Consider the following 24,709-nt stretch of genomic DNA (forward strand, 5'->3'; position numbering starts at 1 on the left):
TACACGTGCATAAGAGACACACTGTGGTGCCACGGCCCTCCGGGAGCCAGTGCCTACCTCTGGTACCGGCTGGGAGACACAGAGCCAGTCCCTACTCTGGGCTGCTTCCCACACCACATTCTACAGGCTGTTCTGCAGTCTTTTGTTTTGTTTTGTTTTGACAGGTAGAGTGGACAGTGAGAGAGACAGAGAGAAAGGTCTTCCTTTTTCCGCCGGTTCACCCTCCAATGGCTGCTGCAGCCAGTGCACCATGCTGATCCGAAGCCAGGAGCCAGGTGCTTCTCCTGGTCTCCCATGTGGGTGCAGGGTCCAAGGACCTGGGCCATCCTCCACTGCACTCCCAGGCCACAGCAGAGAGCTGGAGAGGAAGAGGAGCGACTGGGACAGAATCCAGTGCCCCAACCGGGACTAGAACCCGGTGTGCTGGCGCTGCAGGTGGAGGATTAGCCTAGTGAGCCGCAGCGCCGGCCCTGCAGGTCTTGTGTTCAGATCAGGTTGGATCTTTTCACTGCTTTCCCCAGTTCAAAATGTCTTCAGATTCTGATGTTCCAGATGACAGTCATTGATGCTATGAAATAATAGCTAATGTTTTTCAAGGGCTCATGCTATGCTAGGTGCTACTGCACAGGTCCTACCATGCATGAGTTAACTTAGTACTCCGAACAGCACAGGCTTGTGAAGGTAAAAGTAACCTATTCCAAGGCCAAGTCTGGGCTTTTCTAAAGAGCCTGCAGGGTGCCCGTGAAGATGGGAGGAAGAGACTTGATCCTCTCTACGCATACCTGACATATAGCAGTGCCTCTGGGCCCCTGGGAATCTCATTCAAAGGCAGAGGAACACAGTAGCTCTTGGGCGGGGCCTGAGATGCTGCACGTCTGTGCACAGCGAGCCGAGGCTGCACACCAGGCTGTGAGCAGGGAGACATCAGAGCACCTGCCACTGTTCTGCACCTGGGGTGGAAGTCACTCACCCACTCATTCACTCTCCATCACTTTCCAAAGCAGCCCCATGGTGGAGAGCGCTGGCCACGACACGTGTGACTGGGTTCCTGTCCTGGTTCTGTGCTATCCCTGAGTCTCAGCCACCCATCTTTAAAATGGGAATGCAGCTTGAAGTCAAAATCATCTTTGTGAATATCAAGTGCAGGGAAATCGGACAGAAGTCTTCCCCAGGGCCTAGGACGCGATGTTCACTCACTAAAGGGCTGTGGTCTGAGAGCTTATGTTGTTACTCATTTATATTTGCATTCAACCAGAATCCCCATACGGTTCCCAGGAAGTTCGTTTTCAGCCTTCGTTCCTGAGTTATTTATTTCACAATGGATTTCTCGGCGGCTCTGATGGCCGCAGCAGCGGACCTCAGACCCCAGTTCCCATCAGGAAGTAGACGAAGAGACGTGACTCCTAATCACAGGAGAAAAGGGTACGAGGAAGCTGATGGAGAGACAGACACCAAGGATGCACTCCGGGAGCCACTTGGCCAATGGCTGCCTCCTGAAAGGAGGAGGGAGAAATGTGTGCGGCTGGGAGAGCACGCGCGAGAGCCAGGAACGGGGTAAAATGTCAACATATTCGCAAGCTGTTAATTATCTGGAGAGAACTAAATATTATGTAGGCAATTATCGACAGGCGTCTGAAAGCAACAATGGGAAAACTTGGTCCCCAGCCGAATTCCCTCTCCCTCGGAGAAGGGCTGGGGAGACAGGCGTTGGCATTTAGAGCAGACACTTTACACAGAGGGTGAGCCAGGGGCCCGGGGCTCCTGGAGCATGGGGGGTAGACAGTGGTCCCCCAGCCCCACCCATGCAACCCCTCCAGCAAAAATCCCTTACAGTGCACACAGCACTTAGCTTTGCAAAGTGTCTTTATCCACGAGCTCTGAGCCTGGAAACCACTGCCCCCCCAACCTCCCTCCCTCCCCCAAAATGTCATCTTTTGAGACGATTTCATGTGGAAGCATTGCTAAGTAAATTCGCTAAATGCCTATTCATCCCTGTCAGATGGGGGCTCGGTGAAGCGAGAAATGCGAAAATGGCCCCAGCTCACGGCCCTGAAAGGCGCTTTCTGGGGTTGCCAAATGGAGCTGCAGCGCCTGACCCAGGGGGGGCCCTGGGAGCCCCGGTCCTGGCCCCTTCAATCCTCCCTTCTGCATTATTCCTGCTGCCCGGGCCTCATTCAGAGGTTAACTTGTCCCGCATTCATCAGGACGACAATAATGAACTGTCGCACAGAGTGGCTGAGCTGAGACAGGCGGGCGGAGGGGCCCCTTCATGGGCGCTCAGCACTGGCTGGTTTCGTTTCCCCTTCTAGCTGCCGGGCCTCCCAAGCTCCAGGTACCTGGGTCTGGGGCCCGGGGGCGCACGGTGGGGCTCGCGGACACGTGGCACCACCTCCGTGCGCACACCGCACACCGGCGGGGCTGGGCTTGGTGCGTGCGCCTGGATTTGCCTCGCTGCTGACACCCGGGTTCCTATGGTGTCTGCCGCCCGCAGCGGCTGGGCTGGGGTCAGTGTTTATTTCAGCCACAGGATGGGGCCTCGGCTATGCGGCAGCCACGGCTCTGCGCCCCCTCCGCTGGAATTATGAGTTGGTCAACATGAGCCATCCAATGAGAGAGCAGGGGGCTCTGGGTGGCGAGACTGCAGAGACGCGGGAAGTGAGGGAGGAGGCGGCGCTGGGAGGAGAGAGAACAGCCTTGTGTGGGCTCTCAAAGCGCGCGGCTGCCTGTTCTGTAGATGAGGGGCCTGCTCTGTGCTGTGCAGGTTTAATTCTCTGAGTTTAGAGCAGGCCACCGTTCAGGGAGGTTAAATGACTTCTCCTTGGATACACAGCTGGCTTAGCCGTGCAGCTGGAGTCTGTCCCCAGAACTTTTTACTTCCGGATCCCAGGCACGGTCTCATTCCCATTTCTCAGAAGTCTAGCCTGCATCGGATTCCCAGGGGTGCTCTCCCTTTCCACCGCCTCCACTGATTCTCCCAGTTGGAAACAGTGGTTAACCCTTTCCAGTAAGGAGCTGTCACATCAGGCCCCGTTTACCTGTTGGGGTTTATTCAGCGAAGAGGCGACTGATGCTGGCAGATGGGACCTGTGTGACTGCCTTTTAAAATACTGTCACAGTGTACGCACAAGCTGATTAGCTGTGACTGCACTGCTAGTCCCAAGATTGATGGCGATACATCTGGGCTAACAACGCCGGGAACGATGTCCGCCACTTGTATCGTACTTCATATTTTTTAAAGCTCTCACAGTCAGTAGCCCAGTGGTTCCTGAGGACCCGGTGCATGGCTTCATTGATGAATTCGCTGCTCAGAGTATATTTGAAGGAGTCAGTTCAGACTTGCGTTCATTCAGTCATTCAACAAACATTAATGCAGCTCCTACTGTGCGCCAGTTGTGGATGGGCCTGACTAGGTTCCGTCAAAGAAGCTTATGTGGCAACATAAGCAAGTTCGGTGGCTCTCGGGTGGTAAAAGAAAATTATGAAAATTATGAAGAAACTGCTGTTATTGGGGGAGGGGAGGGGAGGAGAAGTGCAGGTTTCCCCCTGAGTGACCTAAAAAAGCCTCTTCGATAAGTTGACATTTGAAAGGAGATGCAGATGACAAGAACAGGCCAAGGATGGAGAAACACAGGGCAGAGTTTCCCAGGAACAAGCAAGTGCAAAGACTCTGAGGTTGCTATGTATTTGACATTTGGGCTGTGCACTGGCGACCTCCTGTTTGCCAAGCCCAGGGCTAGCCACTGGAGATGCCAAAACATGTAAGATGTTTGGCTTGCTCTCAAGAGTTCCTGGTCAAACACAGCCCATGAGAAAAAAAAAAAAATCCAAGCAGTCCTTTGTCATATGGGGATGGCGACACATAAAGAAGATGCCTTATCAGCCCGAGTGTTGTGATCAGCAAAGGCGATTCAGGCAGGACACAGAGAGGGAAGCCTGGTTTCCATGACACAGGGAGCTGGGACTCCAGGTCCCTGTGGTCTCGCGAGGACCCTGACCTTCTTCTTGGTTTGTTTCCACAGGACGAACGACCAGCTGGTGGCATTTCTCTCCCGATACCGAGATATGAATTTCTTGAAGTCGCACGGCCGGGACAATGCAAGGTAGTGTATCACCCCCTACCTCTGTGCAAAGCAGAAATGGGAAGTGTTGAGTGATCACTTGGTGGCCTCCTTCTTGGCTGGTTTGATGCCACTAGAGAAAGGTGGAGGATGGGAGGAGGGCCTGGCATGACAGGCCGTGGCCATGTGCATTTAGACACTGCAGTAGCCCCTCTTGTCGGCTGTGGACAGGGGGAGAGTGGATATATCTCATAATGTCATAGGCATCTACGTATCTCATAATGTTATAGGCATCTATGTCTCTCATAATGTCATAGGCATCTATGTGTTTCTTTTTTTTTAAGATTATGTATTTATTTGAAAGGCAGAGTTGCAAAGAGGCAGAGGCAGAGAGAGAAAGAGGTCTTCTATCCGCTGGTTCATTCCCCAGATGGCCACAGTGGCCAGAGCTGCACTGATTTGAAGTCAGGAGCCAGGAGCTTCTTCCAAATCTCTCACGTGGGTACAGGGACCCAAGGACTTGGGCCATCTTCTACTGCTTTCCCAGGCCATAGCAGAGAGCTGGATCGGAAGTGGAGCAGCCAGGACTAGAATCAGTGCCTACCTGGGATGCTGGCACTGCAGGAGGTGGCTTTACCCGCTGCACCACAGCACTGGCCACTACATATTTCATAATGTCTTAGGCATCTATGTCTCTTTTAGCCCCATGCACTTTTATTAGTCCATTATCTAACCCTTTGACGAAGGCAGCTGTGAATTCCCATTTAATTGGTGGGAAGACTGAGGTTCGCAGTCCAGCTGGTATTCCCAAGGTCATTCATTCAGTCAGCCAGTTATTCAACAAGTGTTTGCTGAGTGCCAGGCACTGTTCCAGCAGCAAACAAGACCACGTCCTGGCATAGCATTTACAAGAATCTCGTGTCAACAGACTCGAACCCAGGAGCCCAGCTCGCAGCCCTGGTCCTCCCCTCTGCTTCACGTCCGCTCAGGACATCAGCAGAGATTAGAAGCAGCAGAAACCACTAAGTTCCAGCACTGAGCGGAGCCCAGTTAAAAGCAATACAGTCTTGAGCGCCCCCTATAGGGGAGATCTGAATTCCAGCCTTGAACTGGGAGCTTAACGTGCAGCTCGTAGGATACTTTCAGCTTGCCCTGTGCTTTGCTCGGCCCTCAAGGTGGTTTTTCAGTTTTTCTTTCCCTCTCCCTCCCTCCCTGACTCAGTTTACCCAGTTATGCACAGCGGGGGATGGGGACGAAAGCAAACAGTGAACTTCATTTCCAAGAAGTCGCCCCGAGTCCTCCTGTCATGTCACTTTCCTGAATTTTCGCTCTGATTGCCTTCGGCTGGCTGTGTGTAGATTCTTGCTGTCCTACTCACAGCCTGCCTCCCCCAGTTTAAAAGCAGACATTGGACTTGAATATGCTCTTTAAATTAGCACATATTACCACAGCAGAGCAGCCTGGCCAGGAAGACAAGGGTAACAGCCCGTGTGTTGTGCTCCTACTGAGTACCCATCACTCCACGAGCCCTTTGGCCCATTTCATACAAGAGCCAATGCCATACCCACAGCCACCAATGCGTCGGGAGGAATTATTATTCCCATTTGTTGGGAGATAAAAGGGAAGTTTCAGGAGTCCAGATGGTTTTTCCCCAAGATCACATAGCTGGACAACGGCTAGAATTTGAACGCGGGTCTTTCTGGTCCTCAAGCCGTGGGGACAGAGTGGGACTGAGCAGGATCCTGTAGAGGTGATGAGATGTCAGATATTTCTGCCCCTCCAGGTAGGCTCCAGGACACGATTTGTATCACGAGAAAGGCTCTCGTCTTCAATGTATCAGCTTGTGTCTAACTCCATCCACCCCAGAGTCAGTGCTACAGCCTAGTCAGTGTTTAGTCCCTCTGATCTGTCGCTCAGACACTGTGCTTAGAACTGTGGCTAGCACGAGTTAAAAGCATGGACTTCGAGGTTACACCTCCTGGGTTAGATTTACTATGTCCTCCCTGTGCTGCGTTAGCTGGTGACTTAACCTGTCTGAACCTGTTCCCTTAGCTGTATGACGGAAATATGAGTAAACTGACACTCATGGGATTGTTGGGAAGATTAAAGAGAGGTTGCATATCAAGCATTTGGTAGAGTGAATGCCCGTGTTCATGAAGAGGACGCTAATGTCGTTGTCGCAATAAGCATAGGACTAAAATGTTGCTAGCAGGAGAAAGAAATACAGGGGAATTTTAGGAAGTTCATGGAAAGTCACATTAAAAGATAAGTTTATATTGATGCAAAACGTTTTGAAATGAATGCATAGTTTTTCATAACAAGCATTTTCCATGAACTCTTTGAAGGTCCTTATATGCATGGATTTCAAAAGTGTTTTGCACCAAAGTAAATGTATCTTTTGACGCCATCCTCCGCAGATACTCTGAAGTGCCCTTGTTGAAGGTGCGTGGGCCTGCGTTGTGACTCTGGGCATTGGAGTCCATCCTGTGTCATTGATGGGAATCAGTAGTTGGCAGGTGGCAGGTGGTACCCACATGGCACAGGACAAAGGCACAGGCTGAGGAATTGCTACTTGTACCTCCTTCCACAACCCCCAAACCCAGAGCTCTCTGGACAGACAAGGTCACAACTTCCAACACTCGAGCCCCCACTTGGATTCTCCCATTTACATGAATAAAGGGTGGTAATTTAGCATTAATTTAATAGCAGAAGAAGCCAATGAACCATCATCCTCTATGCTCTCCTCTCGGGTAGCTCAGGTCTGCTACCTGCCAAGCCTCAGCTAGCCCAGTCTCCCATCGTCTCTCCCAAGCATGCAGAACCAGCCATGGCTTATCTCTGGTTCCCTCCCCGGTGGTGTGTTAGAAAGACCTCTTTTGATGGGAAATGACAGAAAGCCAGTTCAAACCAGCTAAGGATAAGGAAGGTTTTAGGGACTGGCTTCAGGTGTGGCTGAGTCAAGCAGCTCCAATGTTAACAGCAAACCCAGACTCTATTTGTTCCGTTTCCCTGTGTCAGCTTAGTTTTCTGACACCAGGTACCAACTCTGGGCAACTTATTAGCCCCATTTTACCACTAAGCAGACAGAGAGTCAAAGAAGTGAGGCAAGCTGCTTGAGCTAACACAGCTAGGGCAGCGCCAGGGCCCACGCCCGGTGAGTGTGTCCAGAGTCCAGGCCTGGCTCCTGCATGATTCAGCCTCTTTGTGCTCCAGCCCGGCTCTCTGCCAACGCACGAGGTGGTTGTGTGGCTTCTCTGAGCTTTATTTTCTCAATAAAGAGGTTAAACGAGATGATCTCCAAAGCCCCTTCCCTCTCTGCTGTTCCGTGTTTCTGGAACAGAAACAACCCCTACAAAAGAGGAGGTGACAAAAGCAGAGAGGACTTGAAAGGCAGAGAGATGGGGAGGGACGAAAGCAAACAGTGAGATAGAAAATGGGCCACAGGGTGCCTGGGTTTGCAGGTCCACGTGACTCCTAATGGAAATGCTGACCTTCTGTCCTCATCTGCAGCCTTCGGCAGCCAATTTGGACTTCCAGCTCCCGCTGTGAAAAGATGGTATAAAGGCAAACTAGGATTTTAATCGCTGCCAAATTGGTCCTGACTGTTCCTGTAATTAAATGAAGGGGAGTGTTGTGTTCACTGTTTCTCCTTGCTTCCCTCCAAAAATAAAGTAACCGGATATATTGACAGACATGCAGCACGGGCATCATTTTCCCCGAGAACAGGAGCAAAGCTACCAGACGCAGGTGCACTAAGGTTCACCCTCAGCCTGAGGAAGCAGGTCTTTGGAGATGGCCCCAGGAGCTCCTGGTCCTCACTCATGGGCATTAGAGATGTTTTTCAGCTCATTCATGGTCACCAGGACCCCAGTGGTCACACCCACACTGGGGCAAGAACGTAGATCAGGCTGCAGTCCAGCCACCCATGTCAAAGGTCACTTCCACCATGCAGCGACCAGGGAGCTGCAGCAAATGGGTTCAACTGGCCATGTCTCAGTTTCCCCATTTACACAATCCAGGCAGTGATGGGTTTGGGGGGATTGCACATCCTCACTGGCCGCAAGAAGGCACTGGGCTGAGCAGCCAGGAGCATTCAAGTCCATTATCTCCCATCAGCCTAGTTGGCAGGTGTTACCTCATTTTAGAAAAGAGAGTAACAGATACAGGGAGTTGCTTTACCTTGTTCATGGTCACATGGGTATTAGACAACAGAGCTGGAACTGGACCCTGGTTTGGTTTGACTTTAAGGCTCATGTTCTTCTGGTACCGCATGGTCAGAGACCCTGAACTTTTACATTCTTGGGGTGCACTGATCAAGGAGCAAAATCCTGCTAACTTCAAACAGAATTTTTTTTTTCACAACAGTAAGGACAGGTCCTTCCCCTACATCCTAGAGTCAGCATTTTCCAAAGTGTATCCATGAACCACCAGTGACGTGACGCTCTTTCTGGTCATTTGTAAATGGGCATGCAGGGGACGTTAGGTATTGATCGCCGGTGCATCAGTAGGCATGTGGAATTATCCCATCTAGCCGTGAGTGTATGGATCGCATGCTTACAATAAGGCTGAGCTGAAGAAATAGACATTGTTTTCAGTGGGCATCACGATAACTCTTAAGGGGCTCCCCTGCAGATGCTGTATCAAGCACATAGCCGAGGGCTTAAGAATTCAGGCTCTGGGGCTGGACTCTCAGGACTCCACAACCTCTGAGCACCCACTGGGTGTGTGACCTCAACTATCAGTTTCTTCGCCTGTAAAATGGGAATAGTGATAACAACACCAACGCTGTAGAGTTGTGGCGAGCATTAAATGAGGCCTTAGAAGGATAAGCGCTTGGAACATTTCATTGTGCCTGTGAAGTTGGTAACAGTGGTCGTGGTGGTGACAGTGGTGATGATGATGATGATGATGGAAGAAGAAATGAGAAGAATCTTGAAGATGAGACACAACTGATGAGCACTTTAACAAACAGCTTTGGCGTCTGTGAGAGAAACAACCGGCCTTGTGTAAGAAGTCTAGGTAGGGAGGCAGCAAGGGCAGATAAGGTGAAAAGTAGCATAAAGAGGTTTCTCCATTCTCTGGCCAGGACTGCACCTGCCGTAGGCAGCCACTCCCGCTCTGGGAGCCACAGTGGCATCTGAGCAGCATCAGCAGCTCCCTTCTTTGACATTGAACTAATCCTCAAACCTCCCTTGATGTGTAAACAGGCAACTGTTTAACCAAAACTTGGCAGACCCCTCCAGGGCCTGGCCGGGAACCTCTCCCAGGCAAATCTGTTCCCAGGAGGCACTTTGGTGCCAACCTGCTTATGGAGGGAGGGGCGCTCCCCCTGGCCGACTTGCAGCACCATGACTGATGTGAGGAGATAATTAATATCCCATCTCCAATAGAGAAAGCAGATTGCATTTCCCTTCTGCTTTCCTTAAACCAGACCGGCACATTTATCACTGCATGTTCACTTTGTTTAATCCAGTCATGGCAGCCACGTCATAATAAAGCTTAGCCTGTGCCAGCACCCATGCAGAACCACACACACAAGCACCCTCTCTCTCTCTCGGCCTCAGCCTATGGTTTCAGGTCAACTTTGCAATTTTCCTTTTACTGATATTTTTAAAACATCATGCATGGGAGTTAGACAAAAGACTCAAAAATATGTTCATGGTGTCATCTCTGAAAGGCAGAGTATGATCTTTGCATTTTTTTTCCTAAGCCTATGAAGGCATGCAGTGTTTCTATAATGAAAACAAAGAGACATAAACCTTGTTTTTAAAAATACGTGCAATGTGGAAAACCCATTAACCCCCAGCAGAAATGTAGACTCACGGAGGTACAAGCTGAACAAGGACTCTGAGCTCTGTGAAGACCAGGAGCCTCCAAGCCTGGGCACCCCAGGCTCCAAGATTCGGGCTGTGACTCCACATTCCTGCCTGGGCTTCTTTTTCTTCTCTCTCTGAATGGTGAGCTCAAGTTGGCTTTCCCCACATTGTGCAGTAATAGCAGTTACACATGGAGGTTCTCCCACGTGCCAGGGACCGTCTTAAATGCCTTACAGAAATTCACTGTTTCAGTTCTCACCATAACCCCAGGATGTAAGGATAGTAATTATTGTGCCCATTTTCGAGATGGGGAGGCTGAGGCTAGAGAGATTAAACAACACAGTTCATAAGTGGGGAAGCAGACTTGACAGTGTGGCTGCAGAATCCCGATTCTTATAAGCACTGGGCTGCACTAACCACCCAGCGCTGTCCACCATGGAGCTTTCCTCCATACCCAGGCCACGTGCATGAACAACGTGTCCCTTCTCCCAGCCTCATCACAGCCTACCTCTCCTGAGGTCGATCTGCTCTGAAGTGAGATGGTAGCACGAGCATTTCCTTGTAGCTCTTGCATTTCAGCCACCATAGTCTCTCTTCAGTCACGCGGGCTTCTGCACAAGCTTTCTGTCACTCATTCCGCTCGACTCTTCAGATCAGTTCCTGCTCTTCCGTTTATCCGGCTTCAGTGCCACCCGCTCAGGGAAGCCTTCCCAGCAGTCTTCACTAATTCAGTGTCCGTCTCTCTACTTCCTGCCATCGCTTGCTGCGTTTTCTTATAGCACGTGTATTAACACCTAACTACAGATTTGTGTTTTGTATTTCTTCGTGTCTTCTCTCTTTATTGCAGCAGTATTATAACTTGTGGCATCTGGAGCCTGACTACTAAGATATCAATGCCATCCTTACCCCTAACTAACTGTGTGGCCTTGGGAAAATTATTTTATTTGTGTATTTATTTATTTGAAAGGCAGAGTTAGAGAGAGGCAGAGAGAGAGAGAGAGAGAGAGAGGTCTTTCATCTGCTGGTTCACTCCCAAATGGCCCAATGGCCAGAGCTGGGCTGATCCAAAGCCAGGAGCTAGGAGATTCTTCCAGGTCTCCACATGGGTACAGGGGCCCAAGCTCTTGTGCCATCTTTCCACTGCTTTCCCAGGCCATAGCAGAGAGCTGGATCAAAAGAGGAACAGCCAGGACTCAAACCAGCACCCATATGGAATGCCGGCACTGCAGGTGGCAGCTTTACCTGTTGTGCCATAATACCAGCAGGAAAATTATTTTGCTTCCCTATGGTTCTGTTCCTTCATTTGTGAAAGACTCAATGAGCAAGTGTCCAGTTGCTATGTGGAACAGGTTCTAGAATGTAGTGTGTGCTCCATCAATGGTAGCTGTCATTGCTTGTCTCCTGTCAAATGAGTGAAGTGAGAGAAAAGCAAGAATGGTTATATACCACCATACTGTCAGTGCATAGACTGCATCTGGAATGTGGGAGGTGCTTTCTAGAGCTGCTGAATGCATGCAGGCCCAAGCACACCTTGCTCTTCCATCTCTTGCAGAGCGGACACATAACACCTGATTCCAGCCCCGGTCAGAAGGGACACAGCCCACCTGAGCCTGACAGAAATGACCAACAGGGACCCTGTAGGGCTGCCAAACTGAAAACTCATTGAGCTGAATCCTTGAAGGCTCAAGGCTTGGAAAGACAACAGGGTTTCGTGCTCATGAGAGTTGGACAGAATTAGAAGGGAGGCCGTGTCACTCATCACCCCCACCACCAGAGTTATTGCTGTTGCTTAAAAATAATCACAAGAGATGGAGCGCCTGTAGGGGACTTTGGGTCCTGTCCTTGGTGCTGAAATATCATTGCTTGTTAGAATATAGGTTTCTCCTTTGCCCTGGGGGTGCCCTATGTACCTGTCTACCAGATCTCTCAAGAGAGAACAAGAAAGAGGAGTGTAACATTTCCAACTTGCTAGAGCATCTTGGACATTTGTGGGGTGCTCACCATGGATAGTCTCCTTAAACCTTCACATCACTTCTGGGGGATGGAATAGGTATTATTGGGATCACTATTTTCCACATGAGAATTGGAAGTGCCATGTGATTCATGTGATGAGGATTGACTAAGGTAAATAGCAGCCTTGGGACTTGCATTGAGTAATCTGATTCCAGAGTCCTGGCCTGGCTTGTTCATCATCTGTCTGTAGGGTGAGGTCCTGTACACACTGCTGGCTGCTTTCATCCACTGTGGGTTTTCCTGCTGATTGCATGACTTCAGTGTTTTTACTAAAAATCTTTAGGCTGTGCTTATGCCAGAGGAGTAATCTGGGATTACCAAACACCAAACAGAAGGAGGGGAGATTAGGTTCTGGACTGTGTGACTTGGCATGTATCATTCACCCTCTCTGGATCTCGGGTCTTTTTTCTTTTGTTCTGATTTGTCTGGAGGATTAGCTATATTACCTGGTACTGAGATTCCTCCTGGCCAAAACATCCTAGAGGGTAATTTATTTCTTTTAGAACCTATAAAGGAGGAAGTCAGTTCTGGAAAATTCTACACTTGATGACTATGCTGAGACTGTAGCCAGGGAATTCACTGAATTGGGAAATGTCCTCACCATCTGCCTTTCCAAATATCATTTTTAAGTATCACAGGTGCTTTCTTTAAGATTTATTTATTTGAAAGATAGAGTTACAGACAGAGCAAGGGAGAGACAGAGAGAAGGGTCATCCATCTGCTGGTTCACTCCCCAAATGGCTGCAACAGCTGGAGTTGGACTGATCTGAAGCCAGGAGTCAGGAGCTTCCTCCTGGTCTCCCCATGCAGGTGCAGGGGCCCAAGCACTTGGGCCATCCTCCACTGTCCTCCTGGGCCACAGCAGAGAGCTGGACTGGAAGAGGAGCAACCAGGACTAGAACCCGGTGCCCATATGGGATGCCGGTGTCGCAGGCGGAGGATTAACAAAGTGAGCCACGGCGCCGGCCCCCAACCAACTCTTTTCCTCGTGGTCAACACCCAGACTCGGCCCCTTCTCCCAGACTAAATCTCAGTCCCCAGTAGCTCCTGTGTCCCCAGGAACATTTCTGAGACCTGGGGAATTGGTCGTCTCCATTAACCCATAATTAACTAAAGCCTATATTTGCAGCATATCAGTTTTTGACCACAGTAAATACAGCCACCAATATCCCAATGCCATGAATATTTCATTTTGAAGATTGACTGCATAAATATTGTATTTGAATATTATGGTCTGGGACATCACATTAAAATTGCAAGACAGTGACATTATCCCATATAATGGAACATGAAATCAGAATGCTGATCAAGGGCAAGAAGAATTTTGCTAGTCCTCTCACCTGGTCTCTTCCTCCTTTCTCCTGAATAGTCTATTTTCTGTTTTCCATGTAGGTTTTTTTTATAAATTATCGAAAGGATAAAGTTTTAAGCATGAGTAAGTGCACTGAGTGGGCATCATTTATATTTATCACCAGCCAGCATCAAAATAGATTTTGTTTTCCTAGACACAGGGGTTTCCTTTAGTGGCCCTGTTAGAGCTGCATTGGGTTCCAATAGGGTGGTGCTATGACCGTAACATGAACATGGCCTCGCTGTTGAGCTCAGATTTTACACATTTGAAAAGATGTGTTAGGGAGAGACCAAGACTGGGGACTTTGACAGCTGGGTCTTCTGGTTGGTTCTGGTTGGTGCTGCCATTGTGTGTATGTCCTCTGTCTGTCCTTGGAAAAGTGGGCTCCCATGGGGCTCCAAACCCCCTTCCTGGGGGGTGTAACAGAGTGACGTATAGAATGTTGTATTCAGCTGCCTTCATACACTTCCGCTATCCCACTGACCCCTGACCTTATAACCCAGGCCTGACCCGACTTTGTCATTTTACTAAGGGGGAAACTAAGAGTCAGAGAGGACCCTTCCCTGCCATTCAAACTCTCCCATATTGTTGCAGGTAAAGCAGCCCTGCTCTGAGACAAAAAGCCAATTTCAGCCTAATGAAGTCGGTTCTCCAGCATCATCCCGCCATCACTATCTTGTTACACCATCATCAATTTTGCTAAGACTTAAATGTATTACATCATTATCTCCAGTGTGTAACCAACGTCCAGGGGCAGGTCCACTGCTCATGCAGGGGAAAGTGCTAGAGATGTGGGTGTACTAATGAGGTGGCAGACAATTCCCCTGAGCAGATGCCAGTGGATTTGTGAGAGGCCCAGTGGGAGGGATTCGGTGTGACCAGCAGGGCAAGACCATGTCCAGCATCAGTACCCTTAATTCTCACTGTCACGCTGGCTTTTGCTAGTGTTGCTCTAAGAGGCCACCAGCATCTCTAGGCTTATAGTGACCCCGTCAAAAATCTTATAGAGGGGCTGGCGCTGTGGTGCAGTAGGTTAAAGCACCAGCCTGCAGCGCCAGCATCCTATATGGGCACCAGTTTGAGTCTCAGCTGCTCCACTTCTAATCCAGCTCTCTGCTATGGCCTGGGAAAGCAGCAGAAGATGGCCCAAGTCCTTGGGCCCCTGCACTCACATGGGAGACCCAGAAAAAGCTCCTGGCTCTTGGCTTCAGATCAGCTCAGTTCCAGCCATTGTGACCATCTGAGGGAGTGAACCAATGGATGAAAGATACATCTCTCTCTCTCTGTCTCTGTCTCTGTCTCTCCCTCTTTCAAATAAATAACTCTGTCAAATAAGTAAAATAAATCTTTTTTTATAAAAGTTATCTTTTAAAAAAACCTTACAGGCCAGCTCCGTGGCTCACTAGGCTAATCCTCCGCCTTGCGGCGCCGGCACACCGGGTTCTAGTCCCGGTTGGGGCGCCGGATTCTGTCCTGGTTGCCCCTCTTCCAGGCCAGCTCTCTGCTGTGGCCAGGGAGTGCAGTGGAGGATGGCCCAAGTACTTGGGCCCTGCACCCCATGGGAGACCAGGATAAGCACCTGGCTCCTGCCATCGGATCAGCGCGGTGGCCATTAGAGGGTGAACCAACGGCAAAACAGAAGACCTTTCTCTCTGTCTCTCTCTCTCACTGTCCACTCTGCCTGTCAAAAATAAAAAATAAAAAATAAAAAATAAATAAGAAGCTAAATGCCAAAGGCCATGTCTTGTATGGTTCCATGTATAGGAAATGTCCAGAATAGGAAATCCCTAGAGATAGAAGACAGATAGTCCCCATGGTCTGGAGGGAAGGGAGGATGGGGAGTGACTGCTTGGTGGGTATCATCATGACTTTCACCCCCATTTAAAAAGTACAACCACCACAAACCGTGTCACCAGCCCAGAGAACTCACCTGCTCAAGCCACACGAGCTGCTCCCAGGCTGTGCATTTGGGTAGACTGTGCTGTGTATCAAGAATGTCAGTTTCCTCTTCTCCATGCAATTCACAACTACCCTGGCACCACCTCCTACAGGAAGCCATCCCTGACCAAGCCCACAACATCCTTGCTCTGTTCCTCATTCTTCTAGATGTTCCCTGAAACTCCTTCAAGCTATGGTTCTGTGTGCCTATATTTCATTTCCTCTGTTGGACTGAGTTCTTGGGGAAGAGGGTCTGGAGTCTGTATTGTTTGCTGTCCTCCACTGTACAAGGCTGGGAGTGCAATAGGGTTGGGTGTGCATTGGCTTGTTGAAGAGTTGAGTTTACCCAATCATTCATTCACTCAGTGGATACTTACTTTGTTCCAAACACATAGTGATGGGCAAAAATAAGAATCCCAGCTCCCACGAATCTTATAGTCTGCTGGAGAAGATGGCAGTCAGAGAAGCACACAAATGTATGATAGCAAACTGAGTCCACATGTGTGTAAAACTGGATTAATAAAAGTACTGTCTCTGGGTTCTTCATGAGAGTTACAATAGGTAATTTGCACAAGTCCCTTGGAATGGTAATGCTTTCACCATTTTTCATAATGGGATGTTGTCACCACCACCTCCATCATATATTACATCATTCTCTTCCATGAGTAACCAATGTCCAGAGACAGAGGGTGATCTGTCTGCTGTTTCACTCCCCAAATGACTGCAACAGCCAGGGCTGGGTGACACCAGAGCCAGGAGACTATAGAAGTTCTGAGATAACCTTTCTTTAAAAAAAAAAAAAAGATTTTATTTATTAATTTGAGAGGTAAAGTTACAGACAGATGGAGAGACAGAGAGAGAGGTCTTCATTCTGTTGGTTCACTCCCTAAATGGTCACAACAGCTAGAGCTGTGCCCATCGAAGCCAGGAGCCAGGAGCTTCTTCCCAGTCTCCCATGCAGGTGCAGGAGCCCAGGCACTTGGGCCATCTTCTACTGCTTTCCCAGGCCATAGCAGAGAGCTGGATTGGAAGAGGAGCAGCCGGGACTACACCTGGCACCCATGTCGGTGCTGCAGGCGGGGGATTAACCTACTGTGCCACAGAGCCAGCCCCAAGATAACCTTTGAATACCCTGGATGGCTTGGCAGTTTGTGAATGGTGGTGGTGGTGGTGGTGGTGGTGGTGGTGGTGGTGGTGGTACAATGAAGATGGTGGTGATGCTGATGAAGGTTGTGATGATGAAGGTGGTTGACCATGGTGATGATAAAGATGTTGGTGGTGATAGAGATGGTGGTAAAAGTGATTGTGGCAAAGAACTACAACAGTGTAAGACTGAAGGAGTTAAGTTTTCAAGTACAATCTGATTGATAAATTGGAGCTAATTAGTGGGAAATGAGCTGGGAGGAAGGGGTAGATCCTTCCAGGTATGTCCAAAAGCCTGGACCAGAAGGCTGTGCACAGTAGTGGGCAGATGGAACAGGAAAGTTATGGTGATGTCACTGCAGAGAAACATTCATACAAGTGAATTTATAGGAGTTTGCAAAATCCAGGATTCTAAACATATATAAACAGCAGGCTGAAGAGCAGAGATTCCCAGGTTGGGAGACTTCTAGACTGTTAGCTCCCAACTAGATAACGAGCTCCTTAGGAACACAAGTCATCCTTCTCTTTAACCCCCACCAGAGACCAGCACAATGACTGACATGGTAGGTGTTCAGTGAATACTCACTGCAAATGAACCTCAGAGTCTGAACCAGAGCCCTGGGTCTGCCCCTGTCCGCCCTCCCAGCTCACCCGCTTCACCATCTCTGTGACCCAAACAGCTTTGATTTCTGCAGCTACCACATAGGATACGCCAGCTTGGCCACTGCACAGCCTGCCTTGCAAAACCCTAAATGAAATGATTACGTAGATAATTGCTAATGTAGGAGTTATTAACCTGAGGTCATGGGGAGAACTCAAGGCATCCATGACCTTGGATGGGAAGGAAAGTGTATCTTTATTTTCACCAGATTCTAACTGAAATCATGTCTGAATGCAAGTGCCAAGCCACAGCAGCGTTAGCAGTTAGCACTGACTTTGTCAGCAAGGAGAATCAGATATTTTCATTGCGCATTGTAGTTCCTGCAGATAGCACAACACACTGTTTGTGCTTCTTCAGAATTACAATAGTTATTAGACCTTCTTTGACATCTTGTTTTTTAATACATTGACATGCACATAAATTATCATACATTTGATGTTTTCAAAAAACTATTTCAGTGGCTGGTACTGTAGCATAGTAAGTAGGCTAAGCCTCCACCTACAGCACTGGCATCCCATATGGGCACTGGTTCATGTCCCAGCTGCTCCTCCTACAATCCAGCTCCTTGCTTATAGCCTGGGAAAGCAGTGGAAGATGGCAAAGCCATTTGGGGAGTGAGGCAGTGGATGGAAGACTTCTCTCTGTCTCTCCCTCTGTTTGTAATTCTGCCTCTCAAATTAAAAATCTTTTGGCCAGCGCCGTGGCTCACTAGGCTAATCCTCTGCCTGAGGCGCCAGCACCCCGGGTTCTAGTCCAGGTCGGGGTGCTGGTTTCTGTCCCGGTTGCTCCTTTTCTGGTCCAGCTCTCTGCTGTGGCCAGGGAGGGCAGTGGAGGATGGCCCAAGTCCTTGGGCCTTGTACCCGTATGGGAGACCAGGAGGAAGCACCTGGCTTCTGGCTTCAGATCAGCACAGCGCACCGGCCGTAGCGACCATTTGGGGGGTGAACCAACAGAAAGAAGACCTTTGTCTCTGTCTCTCTCTCTCTCTCTCTCTCTCTCACTCACTGTCTAACTCTGCCTGTCAAAAACAAGCTTTTAAAAAATAAAAAAAATTCATAATTTTGTATAGAATGTGTGAATCAAGAAGTACATGTATTGCTGTTGAGTAACTTTTGAGTTTGGTGGGGTCTGGAACATTTTATAACCTTTTATGTTTTACTGTGTGCATTTAAGAGTTTTGTTCCTACACGAGGGATCGCACTACATTCACAGACTGCCTAGGCCTCCAGGGCATAGAAAAGTTGTTTCAGAAGCTCTCTAGAGACTCCTGGCTGCAGCCTGGCACAGCCCCAGCTATTGCAATCACTTGAGGAATGAACCAGCAGATAGGTCACCCTCTCCCTCTCTACCGTCCCTCTTCCTGTACCTTTGAAATTAATAATTGTTTTTAAAGTTCTCCAGAAAGGAAGATGGTGAAATGGGTGGCCATTGCCTTCTGACCGTGCTGGGCAAGTCCCTGAAGCTGTCCAAGCTTTGGTGGCCTCATCTATAAAGTGGGGCCATCACAGTACCTGCCTCCCTAGTGAGGGACAGGAGAGAAACTGCACAGAGCCCGGCTGGGTCACTGGCGTGCCGTGCGCGCTCAGCCCAGCCCTGCTGCAGCCCAGTCCTTTTCCTTCGCCCCGGGGGAAGCTCTCTCCCTGAGGACACTTTTGAGCTAAGGGCTACTCTGTCTCACCCAGGTTCATCCGGAAGCAGGGCCTGGACCGGCTCTTCCTGGAGTGCGACGCCCACATGTGGCGCCTGGGGGATCGGCGGATCCCGGAGGGCATCGCGGTGGATGGCGGCTCCGACTGGTTCCTCCTGAACCGGAAGTTCGTCGAGTACGTGACGTTCTCCACGGACGACCTGGTGACGAAGATGAAGCAGTTCTACTCGTACACCCTGCTCCCCGCCGAGGTGAGTCTGCAGGGAGGATCTCCCAGCAGAGGGAGCAGCTGGCGCTGGCCTTTGAGGCAAAGATGTTGAATGTGGGGCAAGGTGGTGCTGGATGTACCTGCGTTGGCCTCAGCTACCCGGGGCCTTGCAGCCCTCGGGAGGCCTCTGCCCACCCCGCCCCCAGCCCGTCTCCTCAGAGGCTGTGGATGCTTCTGCACCAACCCACAATGCCTTTGTGCAAGGCAGAACCAACGGGCCTTGCCCAGCTCGACACACTTGGCCCCTCTGGGTTATGAAATCACCCCAACATGCTGATTTGGCTAGAATAAGACACTTTCCTGCCACTTTCCAGGAAACCATCGTTTAAAAAAATTACAAACTTCTGATATCCACAGGGCTGTTGAGGGTGCCCCTGAAACCGTGCAGTGTGTAACCTGCACAACTGTGCCCACCCTCTCTGCACACACTCATGTCAACTTTTGACGTGCTCTGCAGTCATCAATCTTGAAACAGCTATGTTTTCAATACCGACAATCCCTTCTCTCACGGGGGTACTGATCTGTCACTTCCTGGTAGAAAAGAGCATCCACTCCATTGCTTGCATTCCAGAAATCCCAGTGACCCCAGAGACAGCCCACCAGGGCCTCCTTTAGGGCTGCACCAGCCATGGCAGCCACGTGCTCAGAGCTCAGCATTCCCCATTGGAAGCATTTGGAAAGCTCCAGGGAGCCTGAAACCTTTCAGACGTTGGTGTGGGAAGCTCTGTTGTGCAAGACTGCAGGCCACTGTGTAGCAGGCTCAGCCCCGTAGAGAAATGGGTTAGGGTCGCAGTTCCACAATATCGCCGCTGGCATCCCACAGCCTTCTTGTCAGACCTGGGTGAGGAGCTTCTAGACTCATCTCCTGCTGACCTCCTGTTCACTTCCACCCTGATTTCCAGCTGCAGAAGGCCCCGTGCCCGCTCCACTGCTGTCAAGCCTTTTCCTTCCCTGGCCTCCCACTGTGGACCACATGGACCGTGTGTTTCTGCAGACCACACAAGTCCGTGCTTCTCATCGGATATGTCCAGGTCACTCAGCAGTGTCTGGCTCAGTTCGCTGACCACGTCACTGCAGGGGGATGACGCGCTTGTCATCACTGGGCTAGGTTTTACTATTCTGAACACATGTGAAGCAATCAGCTTTTAATCCTATTTCAGTGAAAATCACCTTTTCTCTCAATTCCAGTAACGTCCTCATCCATTATCTTGCAGGGAATTTCTGCATCATTATGAAAGGACACAGGGCAATTGGCAATTGGGTGCTTTTGCCCATGGCTTGCTGGAGAATATGTGCCTCGTCTGAGTTTGTAGATGAGTCAAGCTTAAACCCAGGTTCAAAGACATGTCATTTGGCTTCATGGGAAGACCAGCAGGGAGCAGCAGCAGGTGGAGCCTCATTTTTCCCACTCTCCCATTTAGAGGAGATACTTTTCGAGTTTGGTTGTTTTCATCCAACTTCCCACCACACTGATGGTGGCCAAAGCTGCGCGTGCACTCTGGACCCCTCCCCTGTCCCAGCACGCGAGCCTGTGTATGCCAGGGTCTCTGCTAGACCCACCTCCATCCTGCTTCTCTGCCTTACCCCCTCTTTCCTCTTAGTCCACCTCCAGGGGCCTAGATTAGGAGAAGGCTGAAGGCTATGCCTATCCACGTGTGACAGAACAGCTTCCCATAGGAACCAGAGAGCAGGGGAAATATATTCTCCAGGTCGCTGGGGTTGTCATAGAGCAGTGTTGGCAAAGAAAGCTCCATCTCTCTTTCCTGTGCCTCCTCATTCTGGCAATCTCTGGGTAGCTGCAGCCATTGTCTCTCCTCTCTGATGTCTCTCTCTCTCTTTTTAAGATTATTTATTTGAATACAGAGTTACAGAGAGGCAGAGAGAGGGAGAGAGAGATGTTTTCCATCTGCTGGTTCATTCCCCAAATGGCTGCAACGACCAGAGCTGCACCAATCCGAAGCCAGGAGCTTCCTCCAGGTCTCCCACGTGGGTGCAGGGGCCCAAGCACTTGGGCCATCTTCAGTCTTCCAGGCCATAACAGAGAGCTGGATTGGAAGTGGAGCAGCCTGGACTCAAACCGGTGCCCATATGGGATGACGGCACTGCAGGTGGTGTCTTTACCTGCTATGCCACAGCGCCCCACCCCTCTGTTATCTCTTCACTCCCAAAATCATCAGATTATTTGGTGAGAGTGGCCAACCGTCCTTGGTGTAGGGAGAAACAATGGTGCCTGTTTCAGGACCATGGACAGAGAATAGCCGCACCCACACCTTCCTGGTGTTCTCACACTATGCTGGTGGCTAAGGCAGGGGGCACCTAATTGCCTCCCAGCCCCAGACTTGACCTCTCTCACACACAGGTGAAATTCCAGACCATCAGCCTGTGTTTTCACGCTGTCTTGGTCCTGAGACCTTTGGTTTCAGGTCCAGTCTGGCAAAGCAAGAGTCCTTTTGGCCCAAGGTTTTCTGCAAAATTGCCCCCATGTTTTCCTCTGCTCCCCATGTGCTGACCTACCTGAGGGGCATCTCCTGTCCACTGAGCAGACAGGAGATGACAGGGTTGACAAGAGAGGTCTTGAAGTCCGATTGTAGCTGCTGGACACTGGGGCAGGACTGTTTAGGAAAACACTCAGAGCTCTAGACTTCTAAGTAGAATCAAGCCACTCTGGGCAGGGTGTCCAGCCATACCCTGAGTTGGACCGGACTGAGAGCTGACCCCACATGCATGCAGAGAGAACATATGAGTCTCCCCAAGAAAGTCCTTCTCAGTCGCTGGTCCCCAGGAAGGAGTCCCCACGCCCAGCTCATTCCGGGGAGGCTGGGAGAGGGCTCAGGGCTGGCCTGTGTCTCCTCTGCAGTCCTTCTTCCACACGGTCCTGGAGAACAGCCCCCACTGCGACACCATGGTGGACAACAACCTGCGCATCACCAACTGGAACCGCAAGCTGGGCTGCAAGTGCCAGTACAAGCACATCGTGGACTGGTGCGGCTGCTCCCCCAACGACTTCAAGCCGCAGGACTTCCATCGCTTCCAGGTGAGCCCCGCTGCCCTGCCTGCCCCACAGCCGCACCTCGCCTGGAGCCCCTACAATTGTCAGGCCAGACCCGGAGGTCAGCTTGTCCCACGGTGCCTCGCTCTGGCTGTAGATAGTAACGGTAAAGCATCAACAACGGGCAACACCTCTTAAACGCTTACTCCAGGCTGGCGCTGTTCTAACTGCCGTGTCTGTATGGACTCATTAACCCTATAACAACCTTATAACATAGGTGTTGTTGTTGTTGTTGTTGTTGTTGTTATTATTATCCCATTTTAGGGATAGGGAAATCAAGGCATAGGAAGCTCAGAAAACCTTACTCAATATCACACATCCCAAGGTATCTGTTTCCAGAGGCCATATTCATGCACTTCTCTGTGTTGCCTTTGAGCCAGAATTCCCTGAAATCTCTGAAAAAATATTTCTGGGTGTCAACCTGAGTGCCAAGGACAGAGTTTTTCAACCCTAGCCTCTAAACACTGGGGCTGCATCATTTTGTGTTGCAAGGAGCTGTCCTATGCATAATAAGAGGTTTAGCAGCACCCCTGGCCTCTGCCTACTAAATACCAATGGCATCCCTCCCCCAACTCCTCCTCCAGTTGTGACGGCCAAGAATGTCCTCGGATACTGCCGGGTGTCCCCCTGGGGGCCAGCTCACCCCCAGTTGAGAACTGCTGATCTCCAGCAAGGTCCAGGAATTTACCGCTTTAGTGTATTACCCTGTGGGACATTCTGATGAATTGCCAGGTTTGGAAACCACAGCGCCCTGTGAACTTGAAGGAGTAAGAAGCGGTAGAAATGTTATTACCTTCACAGCTGTCCCTGCACAGCCTAGCAATTTACAGTGCTGGGGAGAGCGGAGGCAGGAGGGTGGGAACCGCTCATCTGCGTCCCATGAACCCCGAGGCTGCCGCGGCCCCCAGATCCTATCCCGCATGGCAGTCTCCTTCTACCCCCCGACTCTGCTCGGAGACTGGGATGGAGGGGGGCCTGTGGACTTCTCCCCCCGCCCCCTTAGCCACATCTAGATTCTAGCTGCAGAAAGCACAGGGAGAACCTGCAGAATAGTTAAACACATCACTCTGAGGTCACCAGAGCCACCACGTGGACACAGTGTGCCACTTCCCAAACCCCTAACAGGGACCCCCTGAGCAAGTCCAGACTGAAAACCTGGCCAAGGCACTCTGCCCGCCACTGACAAAAACTGAAATGGCCCCTGGAATGCATGATGTTGGCACGGAGCTTCCAGCCTCCTAGCCTGGCCTCACAAGGTGTGGTCCACAGACCCAGACATCAGCATTACCAGGGAGCTTATTGAAAATGCAGAATCTCAGCTGGCTCTAGACCCAGCTGAACCAGAATCAAGCCAATTAACAAGATCACAGGCAGGGTGGCTGGGGTGCTACCAGGTTGGGTAAGCTCTGCGCCCGGCCGCATGCCAGACCCTCGGTAGGCATCGACTTCACTGGGGCTGACGTCACTCCATTGTGCAGGCAGGGAAACTGAGGCACGGAAGGGCCACACAGCTAGTGAAGGGAGTATTTTGGGGATAGATGAGTGTCCTACTCTGGCGCTTCCAGTGCAGACTGGGTTTTTGTCCCCCAAGTCCTGCTGCCTTCCTGGTCACAGACAGGCACACAGCCCTCTTCCTGGTGCCTGCATGTCCTTGAGGTCCCCACCCTAAGTGGCTGCTGCAGGGGATCTTCCTTCTCAGTGGCAGATTGAGAGCCCCCCAGGGATGTCCACCAACCCGTGTTCTCGTGGGAGTGAACTTGGGTGGCATTAGCTCTGCACCATCCACGTGGACAGAGTCTGCCGAGTAGAGGAGGGGCCGCAGGGGGATGTCTGACCAATTCCGAAGGAAAAGAGAAGAAACTGCCCCTTCTGTAGAGGGCCGGTGGCTGTCCTTGTTTCAAAGATCCCCATCCCTGAGAGCAAGTGGCCCAGAGCCTCAGCGTGGGACTTCCGGGAGCGCGGGAGGCAGCGTTCGCGTTGCAGCCCCAGCCTCCTGGGGGAAAGACTGGCGAACACAGAGACCACATCAGGCGCCCACAGCGTGTTCTTCCACAGTCAACAAAGGTCAACAATCTCCCCCGACATCCAGAATCAAGCCACGGCTGCCTGTAAGGAACTCGGAGTTCTTGTTCAAAGAGCCCTGAGAAGGAGCGCGATAAATATAGAAACATGCCCTTTGAGAAGCCCCAGCCCTGGTCAGAGGCTCACAGGCAGGGAGAAGAGGCTGCCCTGGTACTGAGGCTGGCTCTGCAGCCCTCCGGAACATGGAGACTCGCAGGCCCCTGAATAGGTGGGCGCCTGGGAGCCAGCCCGGGGCTAGAGACAGTGTGTGCTAAGAACCTATGTGGTCGGACCCATTGTTTCAAGGTGGACGGGCTTGCTGGTTGCTAAAACCTTGCTTAGTAATTTTAAAGTATGTTTTTGTAGCAAATGCACAAAAAAAATTTCCAAATATCACTTATAGTGACCTAATCATTGTACCACACGTGTGGGCATCTTTCCAAGGCTGTTCCTATTTATAGATTTCATCTTATGGGGATCTGTTTCTTTATATACATATAGATACATTGTTTTAATTGACACACACACATGTTCATTTTTGTAGGGTACCGCATGGTGTTTCAGTCCATGCATGCATTGTGTGTATACCCATTTTCAGGATGAGGACACTGAGGCCCCGAGCGTTTGGATGGCTTGCCCAGAGGCATAGACAGCTAGAAAGCAGCAGAGTGAGGTTTGCACTCAGGGGATCCCACTCATTCCA

The 24,709-nt window shown here is 50.5% G+C and overlaps 1 protein-coding gene across 1 annotated transcript in view; it reads left to right on the top strand.

Annotated features, from left to right (window-relative positions):
- The window catches only part of XYLT1 (xylosyltransferase 1), a 339,213-nt gene that overhangs the window by 283,045 nt on the left and 31,459 nt on the right, over window positions 1-24,709 (top strand). The window contains exons 6-8 of the mRNA XM_070064777.1: window positions 4,020-4,100; window positions 18,663-18,879; window positions 21,754-21,930. Of these exons, the coding sequence (XP_069920878.1) occupies window positions 4,020-4,100; window positions 18,663-18,879; window positions 21,754-21,930 (475 nt within the window). The remainder of the gene's footprint in view (window positions 1-4,019; window positions 4,101-18,662; window positions 18,880-21,753; window positions 21,931-24,709) is intronic.

This window comes from Oryctolagus cuniculus, chromosome 19 (genome assembly GCF_964237555.1).
Source record: "Oryctolagus cuniculus chromosome 19, mOryCun1.1, whole genome shotgun sequence".
NCBI classification, from domain to species: domain Eukaryota; kingdom Metazoa; phylum Chordata; class Mammalia; order Lagomorpha; family Leporidae; genus Oryctolagus; species Oryctolagus cuniculus.